Source organism: Pavona decussata, unplaced genomic scaffold, assembly GCF_977016875.1.
Source record: "Pavona decussata unplaced genomic scaffold, jaPavDecu1.1 SCAFFOLD_254, whole genome shotgun sequence".
In the NCBI taxonomy this organism is placed as follows: domain Eukaryota; kingdom Metazoa; phylum Cnidaria; class Anthozoa; order Scleractinia; family Agariciidae; genus Pavona; species Pavona decussata.
The window spans coordinates 3,344,488-3,358,629 of record NW_028145657.1 but is presented as its reverse complement, the minus strand read 5'-3'; the positions used below and the strand labels follow the sequence as shown (position 1 = coordinate 3,358,629).

General features: G+C 42.0%; 3 protein-coding genes across 3 annotated transcripts in view; 2 read left to right on the top strand and 1 right to left on the bottom strand.

Moving 5' to 3' along the window:
• The window catches only part of LOC146456620 (ethanolamine-phosphate phospho-lyase-like), a 126,937-nt gene that overhangs the window by 19,404 nt on the left and 93,391 nt on the right, over positions 1-14,142 (top strand). The window lies entirely within an intron of this gene.
• LOC146456632 (uncharacterized) lies at positions 2,620-4,536 on the top strand. Its single transcript, XM_085092722.1, has 2 exons — positions 2,620-2,796; positions 2,959-4,536. The coding sequence occupies exons 1-2, from the start codon at positions 2,620-2,622 to the stop codon at positions 3,949-3,951; spliced, it is 1,170 nt and encodes a 389-aa protein (XP_084948848.1). The 3' UTR covers positions 3,952-4,536.
• Positions 9,230-13,217, bottom strand: LOC146456631 (small ribosomal subunit protein mS37-like). The gene is made up of 3 exons (XM_085092845.1): positions 13,013-13,217; positions 11,286-11,401; positions 9,230-9,573 (listed from the first exon to the last, which is right to left on the bottom strand). Exons 1-3 carry the CDS (start codon positions 13,131-13,133, stop codon positions 9,469-9,471), a joined length of 342 nt encoding a protein of 113 aa, XP_084948971.1. The 5' UTR covers positions 13,134-13,217; the 3' UTR covers positions 9,230-9,468.

Here is a 14,142-nt window from a genome sequence, read left to right as displayed (position 1 = left end):
TTGGAAATTTATGATGGGCTGCCGTTCGAAAGCGAAACAGACAAGACGAACATAGACGTTGTTCTGCAGAAACTGGAGACCTTCTGTGTCGGGGAAACAAACGAAACATATGAGAGGTACTGCTTCAATAAGCGAGATCAGGAAGCCGGTGAGTCTATTGAAACATACGTCGCTTCTCTTCGTTCCCTCGCGAAGGGAGAGCTCGCAAATGATCTCATTCGAGATAGGATCGTTGTTGGAATCCGCAACAACAGTGTTAGGAAGCGCCTTTTGCGGGAAAGCAAGCTTACTCTTAAGAGCTGCGTGGATATTTGCCGAGCAAGTGAGTGTACCGCTCAACAGCTGAAGGCTATGCGTCCAACAGAAGATGTCCATGCCATGGGGCAAAAACCGCAAAGAAATCCGAGACAGGAAAAGGAATTCAAGTCGCCACATGTCGCACAACCCCGAATGGTTGATTGTATCTTCTGCGGAAAAACGCATGGTAAGAAAAAAGAAGAATGTCCCGCTTGGGGCAAAACCTGTACCAAATGTGATGGAAAAAACCACTTTGCCCCCTTCTGTACTAAAGGAGGAAGACAACGAAAGTACAAGCAAGTCCAAACAGTGGAGTGCGAACATGACGAAGAGTATGGCGAGGAAGACGACGATGAATATCTCTTAACTGTCCTCACAGAGGACCCAGAGTACATTGACTCTGTTAAAGACAAAGAATACCCTAAGAAAATCTTTACAACTCTGGAGCTCAAAGGGAAGCAAATCAAGTTTCAGTTAGACTGCGGAGCAACAGTCAACATCATCCCAGAGGATGTCTATCAAAGCGCCTTTCACGATCCAAACCTGGAGCGACTGCAGAAAGCTAATACTACACTCGTTATGTATAACAAATCAGAGATTACGGCCTTAGGGAAGCTAACAGCTGAGGCTCTCAACCCGAAGAATGATGAGCGATACCTGATCGAGTACCTGATCGTTAGCCGGGGTCTCAACCCTCTACTCGGAGCTAGAACAATCCAGCAGCTTCATCTTATGAACATTAACGAGGCCAACATTATGTCCATGGACACAGAAGACCGTAAGAAAGTGCTAACTCAGTCAGACATTACGGACAGCTACGCAGACGTTTTCGCAGGTGAAGGAGCACTCGAAGGAAAGCTGCACCTAGAGATAGATGAGTCTGTGCCTCCTGTGAAGCTGCCAGTGAGGAAAGTTGCAATCGCAGTTAGAGGGCAACTCAAGGAAGAACTCGATCGCCTGAGTAATATGGGGATAATCGAGCCAGTGGACGTTCCAACCGACTGGATATCATCCATGGTGGTAACCACTAAGAGGAACGGAAAACTCCGCCTATACATTGATCCAAAACCCCTGAACCAGGGCCTCAAGAGGAATCACTATCCCTCGCCATCCATCGATGACCTTCTGCCAGATCTAGCCAACGCCAAAGTGTTTAGTGTCGCCGATGCTAAAAACGGATTTTGGCACGTTGAACTGGACACTGAGAGCAGTTACCTCACGACTTTCGGCACCCCATGGGGTCGGTACAGGTGGCTCAGAATGCCCTTTGGTATATCTCTAGCGCCAGAGGAATTCCAAAGAAGACTGGATGCTGCCATGGAGGGACTGGAAGGCGTTGTTCCAATCTTCGATGACTCCATAGTTTTTGGAGTGGGAGACACATACGAAGCAGCAGTGGAGGACCACGACAGAAAGCTGACCGCATTCCTGCAACGGTGTCGAGAAACAGGAATCAAGCTAAACAAAGATAAGTTGAAGCTCCGTTTACCCGAAGTTACCTTTATGGGTCACATCATTTCAGCTGAAGGGCTGAAGCCTGACCCAGCGAAGATAGAGGCAATCCAGAAAATGCCGACACCAGAGAACAAACAAGATGTCAGAAGGATCCTTGGCACGGTCAACTACCTGCAGAAATTCGCCCCCAACCTCTCGGAAGTCACTGCACCCCTTAGAGAATTGCTTAAGGAAAACCATCTGTTTCAGTGGGACCAAGATGTACACGGCCTATGTTTCTCACGGATTAAAGATATCCTCTCCCATGCCCCTGTGCTCAGATATTTCAGTCCGGACGAAGGCCTTGAACTTCAATGTGACGCTTCACAGAAAGGCCTTGGCGCGTGTCTAATGCAGTCGGGACAGCCCATAGCGTACGCATCCAGATCACTGACGCAGACAGAGACGCAGTATGCGCAGATTGAGAAAGAGATGCTCGCCATTGTCTTTGGTGTAGAACGCTTTGAGCAGTACGCGTACGACAGAAAGGTGAAGATCGAGACTGATCACAAGCCCTTGGAAAGCATCTTCAAGAAAAGCCTACTGAGTGCACCTAAACGACTCCAAAGGATGCTGCTCCGCCTACAGAAGTTTGACTTGGTAGTTACGTACAAGAGAGGTTCGCAGATGTACCTAGCTGACACTCTCAGCAGAGCCTTTCTCCCAAGCAAAGGAAGTGCCTCAGGACAAGACGAAGTAGTACTGTCAGTTCAAGATAACAGGGGTGAAACGGCTAAGGATGCAGAATCCATTAACATGCTCCAACATCTGTTAGTATCAGATGACACGCTGAAGATCATCTAGCACGAAACGAAACAAGATGTAACCATGCAAGAGCTGGAAGCTATCATCAAGAACGGTTGGCCCGACAAACGAAACAAAGTTCCAGAGAATTTGAGGGACTACTATTCCTTTCGAGATGAACTAAGCCTACAGAATGGCCTGATCTTTAAAGGTGAACGCCTTGTCGTTCCAGGTGGTGCGAAAGACTACATAAGGTCCAGAGTACACTCTAGTCACATTGGAATTCAGAGATGTCTACGCCGCGCTAGAGAGTCAGTCTGCTGGCCCGGTATGAACAGCGACCTGGAGGAGTTCATTTCCAAGTGTCCCACCTGCAATGCCCATCAAGCCGGCCAACCCAAAGAGCCTATGATCTGCCACTAGATCCCCTCAAGGCCATGGGAGAAGATCGCTTGTGATCTCTTCGAACTTAACGGAAGGGATTATCTGATCACAGCAGACTACTACTCAAGTTTCTTCGAAATTGACCGCCTGTACTACAAAACTGCGAAGGAAATCATCTCTAAGCTAAAGGTTCACTTGTCAAGACACGGTTTGCCTAACCAGCTCATATCCGACAATGGACCTCCCTTCAATGGATTTGCCTTTGCAGACTTTGCGCATGCTTACAACTTTGAGCACATCACTAGCAGCCCAGGTTACCCTCAGTCGAATGGCAAGATTGAAAACGCTGTCAAGACTGCAAAGAACCTCATGACAAAAGCTGTGGAGTCAGAGCAAGACCCACATCTGGCGCTGTTAGACTGGCGCGACACGCCAACTGAAGGCCTCGGAAGCTCTCCGGCACAGCGTCTCTTTGGACGAAGGACGCGAACCCTACTCCCGACATCAAGCACGTTGTTAAACCCAAAAATACCAACAGAGGTTCCCCAGAAGCTAATGAAACAGAAGGCCAAACAAGCCATGTATTATAACCACGGTACAAAAGAGCTAAATGACCTTCGCATTGGGGATGTCGTTCGTATAAAACCCCTACGACCTGGCGAAAGAAAACAGGGGTGGACAAAAGCCAGAGTCGAGAGCAAAGCAGACATTCGTTCATACAAGGTTCGTACGGAAGACGGGAGAGAGTACCGACGAAACAGGCGGCATTTGAGGCAGACCCAAGAAGACGCAAAAGTGGACGGTCAGGAGCAGAACCTCACTGCAGGGCCTCCACCAGCAGCAAGGAGCGAGACTCCGGATGCAGCTCTGTCGCCCAACGTGGAGCCCCTGCAGGAGCCCATAGCACAACAGTCACCACTTCAAGAGTCACCAGCAGCTGGACCAGGGGAGAATGCGTCCACTCCTCCCACTCGGACGAGTGGTCGCATTGTGCGTCCACCAGTGCACTTGAAGGACTATATCACTGGCTAGAAGTTTATATACCTAGCTACCCAACACGGACTTGTCATTTTCGTATCTAGCTTCACTTGGACAGAGACATGCATGATTTAGTTTTCAATTTTGTGTTTCTTTTTTTTTTTTTTTTTTTTTTTTTTTTTGTTTTGTTCGTTTACCTCTGAGAAGGGAGGTTGTGACGTTGTGTGACTTCCGGTCGTAGGATAGCTCACGGCGTGTGACCTAGATTTCTCGGGTTACATTGCTCAATCTTGTAACTACTCGGCTTTGTAAAGTAAAGCACATTTTTCGGATTGATATTCTCGCAAGTATCTTTACAATGAGCTCTTTTGTTGTATTCTTCTGGGATTAAGGAACAACAAATGAGTTTATAATTATTTCAGTAAACCGCGTTTGATCGATTATCTTTTGACAACTCTTTAGGGAACTGATTATTTTTAATCTTAAATATCTACTCTATCAACATTTGTTTTGGAACAGTCTTTTTATTGGGCATTCTCACCATTTTTTAGTGTTTATAGAAGAATGAATGAGCAAATATATATATATAGTCTTGTTATCAGTGTATATATATAAAATATAAATACAATAACAAGAACAATAACATCTAATATGTTTCATATTCTTAAGAAATGCTTCAGCAAATTTGATTGTCTTCTCTACGAAATGTTCCTTATTCGTGAGCACAAACCGTGTCTAAATATTCAAAGTGACTCGATAAAAGCATAACTCTTCAACTAGCCTCAAGGGACTAAACTTGAACTTGAACATTAATATTCTTTTTATCTGTTGAACATTATATTTTGACCTGATGATGGTGTCATGAGGACACCGAAACGTTGTAAATATGATTCTACCCACAATTTTCATAATCAAATCTATATTTAAGTGTCCAAGTATTTAGCGCTGTAGCGCTAATTGGGGACACTATATAAATTAATGAAATAATCATTTGTAACAGGGGCTTTTGAGGCCTGATTTGGCTCCGTGGCTGAGTGAGAGATACCCTGCTACCTTCCGAGATATTTTTTTTCATCAAGTGGACCAGATCGTCTTTCAAGGAACACAGCGGTTATTGTAGATCTTGACTCATTCTCTTACAGGCAGAACTCAGGAGCTTTTACTGAAGAACATTTGTCATATAAGACCCGTAGCCAATAGTATTTCAACAACTCAATTTCACCGGCTTGCGTAAGCATAACAAATGGAGGCAATTCTAAAGAAATTACCTTTCGCGCCTTTACAAACTGAAGCTCATTTCTTATTCGAAAAAACAGCAGGTGTTCAACACCCATGTGTTTTGCTTGACAGTTACAAAGGTTCCGATATTTCCTAAACTGAGTGAAATCTATTTTTACTGAAAAATGCCCCGTAACACAAACAAACCGTGGCTGAACGTGACATTTGTTAAATCATCTTAAATCATCTTGCTCTGGGGGGATATCGCTCTCTTCTTATCTGCCCCTTGGTTATTGATCACGACTGATGTCCGGTTACACAACTATCCTGTGAACGGGTTGTAACTGCATACAGTCGAACCTGTATTAAGCGGTCACCCTCTATTAAGCGGTCAGTTGTCAAAGTCCCGAAAATTACTTCCCTTATTTACTGTAATTGTGACCTGTATTAAACGGTCACCTCTATTAAGCGGTCGCGGTCACCCTATACTAAGTCCCAGCGAGCTGTTTCTATTGTCTTGACCTGTTTTAAACGGTCACCTTGTGAAAGGAAACCACTTAAATATGGTAACAAATAGCGTGCCAGGCAATTGAGCTTCTAATTAGCTGCACAATCGTGGCGTTAATGTTTTACTAGTCTGTTTCAATACCATGCTCTCCTTTGTCATACCATTTTACCGCCGAACTTTCTTAACCAAGTAAGTGATGTATTCTGTGCAACCTGTATTAAGCGGTCACTTAGCCATTCCCCGAGGGTGACCGCTTAATACAGGTTTGACTGTATTAGTGAACTTCATGTTGTACGCAATTTGCTGAAATCCATCCTTCAACGGCATGGAAATACCAAGAGAAGTATTTGGTCAGAGACTGTTTCAGTTTTCCTGGCCAGACGTGCCAGGAAAAATACCTGCTGCTGTACTTCTTGAGTCTATCACAGCTATCACTTTGTGAAGATTACCTGATTTTATACAAGACCTGATTTATTTTTCCACATAGTACAATAGATAGATTCAGAATTACGTTTAGGGCAAACGGCAAAAAGGATAGGGTGTGAGCGTGGGCTCGTTTCCCGAACAGCGGCTGGTAATCGAGGCTCGGTAGCGCCGGTAGGTACTTCGTGATTACTCTATACTTGCGTTTCTCAGTAACTGATTGAGTAGTTTTGCGTTAGCATCCAAGGTCAGAATTATTTTTGAACTATTCTCACCTATGTACTATTTTTTAGCAAAAACAGAATAAACTTCTTTGACCATGCAGTAGGCGTAGTAATTTTGGCAAAAATTATCTCAAGATGTTACAACTCGGCTTCCGATTCAGGTTTAAATTCTTTGACAGCTTTGAAGGAGGCTGTTTTGATTGCGATAAGAACTTCACCACCACCTCGATCAGACCGATCTCTCCTAAATATTGTAAAGCCAGAATGCGATATTTCAGAGTTGTTGATATTTTGGTTCAACCATGTCCCATTGACGCATCTAAAGTCAGAATTTTCGGCGTACACCAGGTCCTGGAAGCGATAAAGTTTCCGCACAGATTGCCAGTTTATTGTGCTGTCTTTGTGCGCATTCATCACGAGGCAACTGATCTTACCAGCAGTCGAAGCAGCAACCAATCCAGGGTTAGGATTGATGTTACCAGACATCGAGGCAAAAAGTAGCATCTGGATTGTTGTAGTAACAAACGTGGCACATTCTCATTATATAGCACAGTAATAAGTGTTGACTTAATAGCCAAAAACAGAAAAATAGCAACGGCTTTCACAGAGCTCCTCGAGTGACGACCTGATTCCCTTAACAATGTCAACAATCCATCGAAGGAGCAATGGTTTTTGTGAAAATGGCAATAAAAATTGTAAGAATGAAATAAGGTAAAAGGAGTCCAAGACTAGCGGTACCTCCAAGACTACAGATCGTTTGACCACGAGTCGTCCTTCTGTCATTATATCGTTTTAGCCCGTGCGCATGCTCAAACCTCAAAACGTACCACATGGAAGACAAAATGACTACATTGTCATATAAATACATGGCTGAATCTCAGTTTAAGTCAGTAAGGTGGAACTGAGGTGCCAACGAAAGGGATCTGTCTCATATGGTCTAGGGGCCGACCGTTCACTCCCTCACTGTCTTGTCGGGGACAAGGATGCAATCAGAGGGACGATAGAGTGACCTGCTTAAGCTGTATGAAGGTTAAAATTATCCAGGTATCGGAAAGCAGCGCGGAACCATCTCCAGCTGGCATTAGCGAACCGCGGGCCGAAATCTCGTGGTGCATCGTCATGGTACAACGCTCCGGCAAAGTGTCCAGAAGTAGCGCTGTCGGCTGTATTTCCCTCTTTTTCAGCCATTTTGACTGATTAAGGCTGGCAAGTCGCGCGAAGACATCTCAGGGAAAGAAGCGTTTCATTAATGCCCCTTGTCATGTCCTTGTCAAAATGTCGACGGGTATTGTGTACTATTCATAGCCCTTGAAAATACATGTATAACATCGATAAATAGATTTACGCGCAGGGAGGATTGCAACCCTTAAGTGTCCAAGATCAAGGGCCTGTTCCACAGGAAAATCTGGAGAAATTTTCGGAAAAAACTCAGGTAAAAGTGAAATAATTACGGTACAGCAGGATGTTTAAACTGGGGAAATTCGAAATCTTTTCCTTCAAATGTCATCGAAAAATTGAGAGGATATTCCAAATTTTCCGAAAGAGGGTAATATGCTTGGAGAGGCCCATGTGTATTTTACGGCCTTTTCGAGTGGAAGAAAAACGCTGGTCATGTTCTGTGTAAAATAGTTTCACACCATGACAACAGTGAGGCCACCGTTATTTCCTGGTGCGCTACTTGCCTTCAAATTTCATTGGTAAAGACGGTGTTGGAGCGAAAAGTCAAATACGACTTTTTACGAGCCTGACAGGGGTCCTGACAGGCAGGAAAAACAAACGAGGCATTTTTTACCCACATGTAATCAGCACCTTAAAAAAGAGCCAGGAAGACAGCGTAAGAATACAGCTGTTTCGACAAAGGTTGTCCAAAAAAAGCGTAAAAGCGTACGCGACAATGCCGATAGGTAGTCTGGGAAATACCCAATAAATTTCAATAAAAGCTCAGAATCCATAATGCCTCGACCGTACAGCAAAGACTTGAGATGGCGAGCAATATGGATTCTGAGCTTTTATTGAACGTACGCTTTTACGCTTTTTTTTTTGGACAACCTTTGTCAAAACAGCTGTATATATCCAGGCTTCAACACTGGATGACCTATGCTTTAGCTGGATTGGGGGAGGGGGGTGTGGGTGTGGGATGTGTTCAAAATTTTTAACCTTGGAGACTAAATAGTGGGTCAAAGCTAGTTGTTTTGTATTCTTTTCAAGTATGTCTAATTGTCTAGGTTGTATGTTGGCATTTAAATCCTATGGCTGAAATGGAAAAAAATTGTTTGCAAACCTCCTATCTTGTTGGCCTCTTTCCACACCGTCTGCCTTGCGGGTTAACAATGATGGGTGCATTATGTCATTCTCAGGGACCCAGTGGGCAAATAGTGAGGACAAATTGAAGATTCAACAGGTGAAACTGGCGCCAGCAAACGTTTTAGAAGACAGGTACAAAAGCCCTTTGGAACCTATACATGCTCATTACTGTTATCAGACAACCCTTACAACAGTTTGGATTTCCTGACTCCAACTGGCCTGAAACCTCTGGCATTGTGTTAACAAGAGAGAATGCCAATTTGCAAAACCTTGTGTGTCATACTGTAAGATTTTTTGAAGTGATTGTTTTGCTTTTCTGGTGGCCAAGCTAAATGTCTTCAATTTTAATACAATATTCTGAAACTTTGCTTGGAGAATTGTCTGCTGAATGACCAATGCTGGATAATTCTAAGTTAGTTAATTTTCCAGGAAGGGAGTTTTTTTGCTGCACAAGCAGCAAGTATAAAAATACATGAAAATGGTATGCAGGCTGTCAAAGAGACATGAAATTCAAATTCTTCTGGAATGGTCTGACAATGTTAGGTTCCCCAGGTCCTTTCCTCGTGTCTCATCTAGCTCCACCTGGGTCTCTGAGCCAGCCATTGTTAGGTTTTCATCTAGACTAGCACAAACCTAGAGGTCAGTTTCACCATACTTTTTCTCAAATGATATTTTAAGTTCTATATTACTCAAAACGTACATCAAAACCAACAATTTACATGTTGCCAATATCCATGTGGTGGCGCAAGGTCTAGCTGTAGTGCTTTTAAAAATCAGCTTGTTTACAAACTCTTACTGTCTCCTTGCTATCTTTGAACATTTTTCATTAAGACACTCAGACTTGCACATTGGTCTTGTGGCATACAGAAATTCCACTAATCACAAGTTTCAAGTTCATTTGCTGCGAGCTCGTTTCAGATATGGTGTAAAATGTTTCAATGTTGCATTGATTTCATCTTGTGTCCACTCAGGTCCTGACTTTTGCCTTCCCATCGCAAGCTGACACAGAAAAACATACGTATTAAAATATCATCATCATCTTCTGACATCATCATCATCATCAGTTTTGCATAGACTTGAATGTCAGTCAGTCTCCCATTGGAATAATTTTAGTGTTACCCAGAGCTTTGACATTAACCAGTCTATCCCTCGCTGGGTTTAAGCCTTGTGTCCATTGATTACTCTCTATCTTTAGTTACCAAATGGCCGCAATGTATTAAATCTTATCTTTCATATCATTCTTGTTTAAGCAGGCTTGTTGTTTTTGTTTACAATGTAATGCAAATAGAAAATGAGATTATATACAGTCAACTCTCTCGTAAGCGACCACCCTTGGTGCCCGACAAGGTGGTCGCTTATGGGAGGTGGTCGCTTACAGGAAAGATCAACAAACTAAGCCTAATACTGGATTGATACTGTTATACTGTTATTATCTGTCAGCAGTCCGGGGAAGCGTCATTAAAATTGAACTATTGCCACTTCTGAGTAATGATTTACTAACGATTATGTTGGGTGGTCGCTTACCGGAAACAGAAAACAAAACAATATGTATAATTTCTGGCCTAAAAGGAGGTCGTTGTCCATTAAGAAATTTGAGTGGTGTTCGCTTACGAGAGAGCTCTTGGAACAGTATTTAACTGAGAAACAAAACGGTTGTTCATGAAGTGGTCGCTTACGGGAGGTGGTCGCTATGAGAGAGTGGACTGTACAACAGCTGGACTTTTATCAAGACTTCTGACATGCAATTGCCCGTTCCAGATCTGAGTTCGAATGGAGACTTGGGGTGAGTTTTTAAATTTTCATTTAATCAGGAATTGGACTCCATCACAAGAAAGATCAAATTAAAATAATAGTCAGTTTACCAAGTTTGAGGTAATGTTGTTGAATTCCAACCATGTAGAAGGCTTTCAAAAATCCGGAAAATTAGAGACTACATGGATTTTGGGGAACCATCTCAGAATTACAGACATTTGTATGGGATTTGGGCATCCTTTGACAGGTCACAGCCTGGTTACTACGCAATGGAACATAACCAAACTTGGTAAACTTATTAATTTTTATGTGATCCTTCTGGCGATGGGGTTCATTTCTTCATATGATGCAACTGGAACAATTTGTAAACAAGGACCCAGTCCCTAAACAGAAACTTCGTAACGGGCAATGGTACAGTTAAGGTCAACCAATTATTGAATCATGAAAGGGCTTAGCTATCATCATTCAAAAGAGCTGTCCTACATTTGTCACTCACAAAGGGCAAAATGAAAGTTCCTGAGATATCTCTACTTCGCTTAAAATCATCAAGTCAAATTTTTCATATTCATAGTCGTACTAAAATCTAAAGGCCAGTTATTTAAACAGAGTCTAACTTAGGCCGTCGTTTAAGATAATCAAATTCAGTGGGCCTCTAAATCTGTTTATAAGTGGTTTATTTTAAGTAGATAAATAGTTTTCTAGTCTGGGATGCAAGCCTTCTTGTTACCATCAGCAGCAGAAAATGTTTAGATATGACTGTTGGCAAAATTGAAAATGGCTTAGAACGTGGCTTTGTTAAACACCGTCTAAACTGTCTTTAAACTTTAAATAACCGTCTCTAAAGGTCTCTCACAGTGGCTGTTTTGCCCCCCCAGACTTCCCTAAAACTGACGCACAAATCTTGCAAATTACTTTGCACCTGATTACAAGCCCTGACTATAGCCTACTTTAAGGGTTACCTGTCGTGAAACACAATCCATAAACATCCCGATTTCTTCTTTACAATATGAGTCTTCGAATGCATTGCTCTTCCAACAGGCTAACAAACGGAACATTTCGTTCACACATGGGGCCCCTACAACAACAAAGTAATATAGTTAATTTTCAGGCAGTTGATAGCCTGGACATGCCAGATGTCAGAGCAGGTTTCAGTTGACTGTTTCAAAGCAAAAACCACAGTAATCACCTATGGCCAATCACATCAGAAAACAGCGCAAGGATTTTGGAGCAAATACATGTAACTGGCATCAACCACAGGAAAATGAGTATGAGCAAAGTCGCAATTGGTTTTGTTTTTGCTTCTCATTGGTTGAGAAAGTGGTGTGAGTTGTGTTAACCAATCACAGAGTGAAGTAAATGCAAAACCATGCAAATACAAAATTACTTTTGACACTCAATTGAAAACTGTTCTATCAGCTGAATGAGTGTAATAGTTATTAGCCTCGTCTGTATAGAGAATAAAATAATAGAACTGGGTCCGACAGACGAAGGATTGCCCTCAAAAGAAAAAAGATTGATACGAAACTTAATACTTTACTATGATTGCAGTCTCAATTAAAAAATAAGTAACACAAACCATCCACAATTTAATTTAGCCATCCTCATTCTAACAGACTCACAGGTTAACAGTTTTGGAAGAAACTGTTAAGAACTTGTTTTGCTCATGTTTTCCATAGTGCTTTTACACAATACTATGTTTTAAATGGCTAACGTGGCAAGGTCAAGCCCAGTTTTCAAATTTTAAAATCGAACACCGCCCTCACCACAACTTTGGGAAGGTGAGGATTCAACAGTTATGACTGGTGGAGTGTCCATAAATCTAAAATGACGAAGTACATGCATGTTCTGGTAAATCAAATTAAACTTCTCCTATTGTTACCTTCAACATTCTCGGTGCAATCCAACTTGGGATTTGAGACACCTTTCTGTTTCACTAATCCTGAATGGATTTACTTTTTTTGTTTTAAACCACTAACATTAAATTGAGTAATGTAAGTATCCAACCATAGTCTCATTAGGTCATTCTTGGCATATTTTTTCACCCCATCACCTCCCTCAAGAAGGAAAGACACTGGTAATGAGTTTGGGGTCTCTATGTTTTGCGCGGCTGTCAATTGCATAAACAATATTGTGGGCTCCAGTAGGGATCATCTGCAGCATACCCTTATATACTCAAGAACACCTTGTAAATGGGCCCTTTGAAGCCAACAGTCACATTGGCACAAAAAACACCTTGCTGGAGAGCAAGCTATGCAACTTCATTTTCTTTGTTTTGGATGTCCAAGTACGTAACGTGCTCTGACCAGCAAGGTGTTTTTTGCACCATGTGACCATTAGCTGCAAAGGTCCCATTAGAGGCACTCAGGCTATGCAGCTGCACAATGCATCAAACCACTACAGCCAATGCTTGAAATATCATATCATCCTTTTTTTAGGGTAATAGCTTCAAACAAATAAATCATAAAAATGTACCGAATGTACACTGCCCAAGACCTCAGTGTGGAATCATGTACCATGAGGAACACCTGCTCAAAGTTGTCATATTATGAAAGGATTCATAAGTTTTCATTCCATTATAATGTTTAAAAATCCCCAAGTATCACCTTAAGAAAATATAACCAACTGCCCCATACAAACATCTCAAGGGTAACAATACAGAAGCAAAGTAAGCTACATAAGAACTTACTGTCATCATCTTCCTTCCTTGGCAGTACATGAGGCCGAAGTTTCGTCGGTACCTTGCCACGTTTAACTCCGTAAATAATTTGGGGCTTCCTTCCCCTGACGATACTAGTAAGATTTACCATCTTTCTAAGCTAAAAAGCTCGTCAAGTTTACAAATTAAAGAGAGTGCTACCAGTCCGCCATAGCCTCCGCCATATTGGATTGTCACTGGCGCCCAGTGTCTACCGCCATGTGTTTCTCGTTCCCTGATCCCCGCACGGCCGCGCACGGCCAAAACAAATACATTTCAGTTACTCTAGCCTTCTGTTTATTCTATCAAGCTCGTCACCTCCGCCGTTGGGATCAGCCTGCCGTCAGTATTTTGTATTAGTTTCAACCCTTTAGCTCTATTAAGGGTGATCAGCATCAACTTTCTCGTTGTTATGTCAATACACGCCTCAGGTCATGAGAATTAAGGATATGATCACCCAAGGTGAATTTTCTTGATATTTAAAAAACTTCCCCCTAGTACTTTTATAAGACAAGTATGGGGTCAAGATGGGAGAATTTGTCCTTTTATATTAGAGGTTAAGTGGTTAAAAAAGTACTTTTAACTTCAGTGTAAAATATAGTAAAGTTCTCTTCTCCAGGGTGACTTTCCCTCAAAAAATAAAACAAGCAAAATCAATAGCAATCTATCAAAACTAAATCAAAGTCAAATAGATTAATGCTCGTAACTACCTTTCAATCGTTACTCGGAATTCTCATAGTAATCGATTTCCATCCATTTCCAATAAGAATTGATTAATAGTTATTGACTCATTATCCATTCAATGTGGATTATATTGATCATATTCGTGATTCGGGCCCGTTGGGGATATACTTTGCATTCGTTTTTATCTTATTTGTTTAAAACGCCAATGCAAGGCCGTTATGTAGTTCGGGCCGTGTACTTAATTCTCCATTCCATGCCAAAATTTGGAAATTCATTGACAAAGGGTTGGGAATTTTCTACAAAGTGCACTTGGGTTTGAAAATAACATCTAGATCTAAATCTAAATGTCGTTATGTCGGCAAAGTCGAGGGACATCACGCCAACTCTAAAATAATAATAAATAAAACAAAAACTAAAATATGCAAAATAACAATAAA

What these genes read in the sequence shown, in the direction of transcription:
- LOC146456632 (XM_085092722.1), top strand. Translation starts at nt 2,620, where the DNA reads ATGCAAGAGCTGGAAGCTATCATCAAGAACGGTTGGCCCGACAAACGA. An exon ending in AAGACTACATAAGGTCCAGA is followed by an intron (nt 2,797 to 2,958) that starts GTACACTCTAGT and finishes ATCTGCCACTAG; the next exon opens with ATCCCCTCAAGGCCATGGGA.
- LOC146456631 (XM_085092845.1), bottom strand. Translation starts at nt 13,133, where the DNA reads ATGGTAAATCTTACTAGTATCGTCAGGGGAAGGAAGCCCCAAATTATT. An exon ending in AAGGAAGGAAGATGATGACA is followed by an intron (nt 11,402 to 13,012) that starts GTAAGTTCTTAT and finishes TTGTTGTTGTAG; the next exon opens with GGGCCCCATGTGTGAACGAA. An exon ending in TGGATTGTGTTTCACGACAG is followed by an intron (nt 9,574 to 11,285) that starts GTAACCCTTAAA and finishes TTTCTGTGTCAG; the next exon opens with CTTGCGATGGGAAGGCAAAA.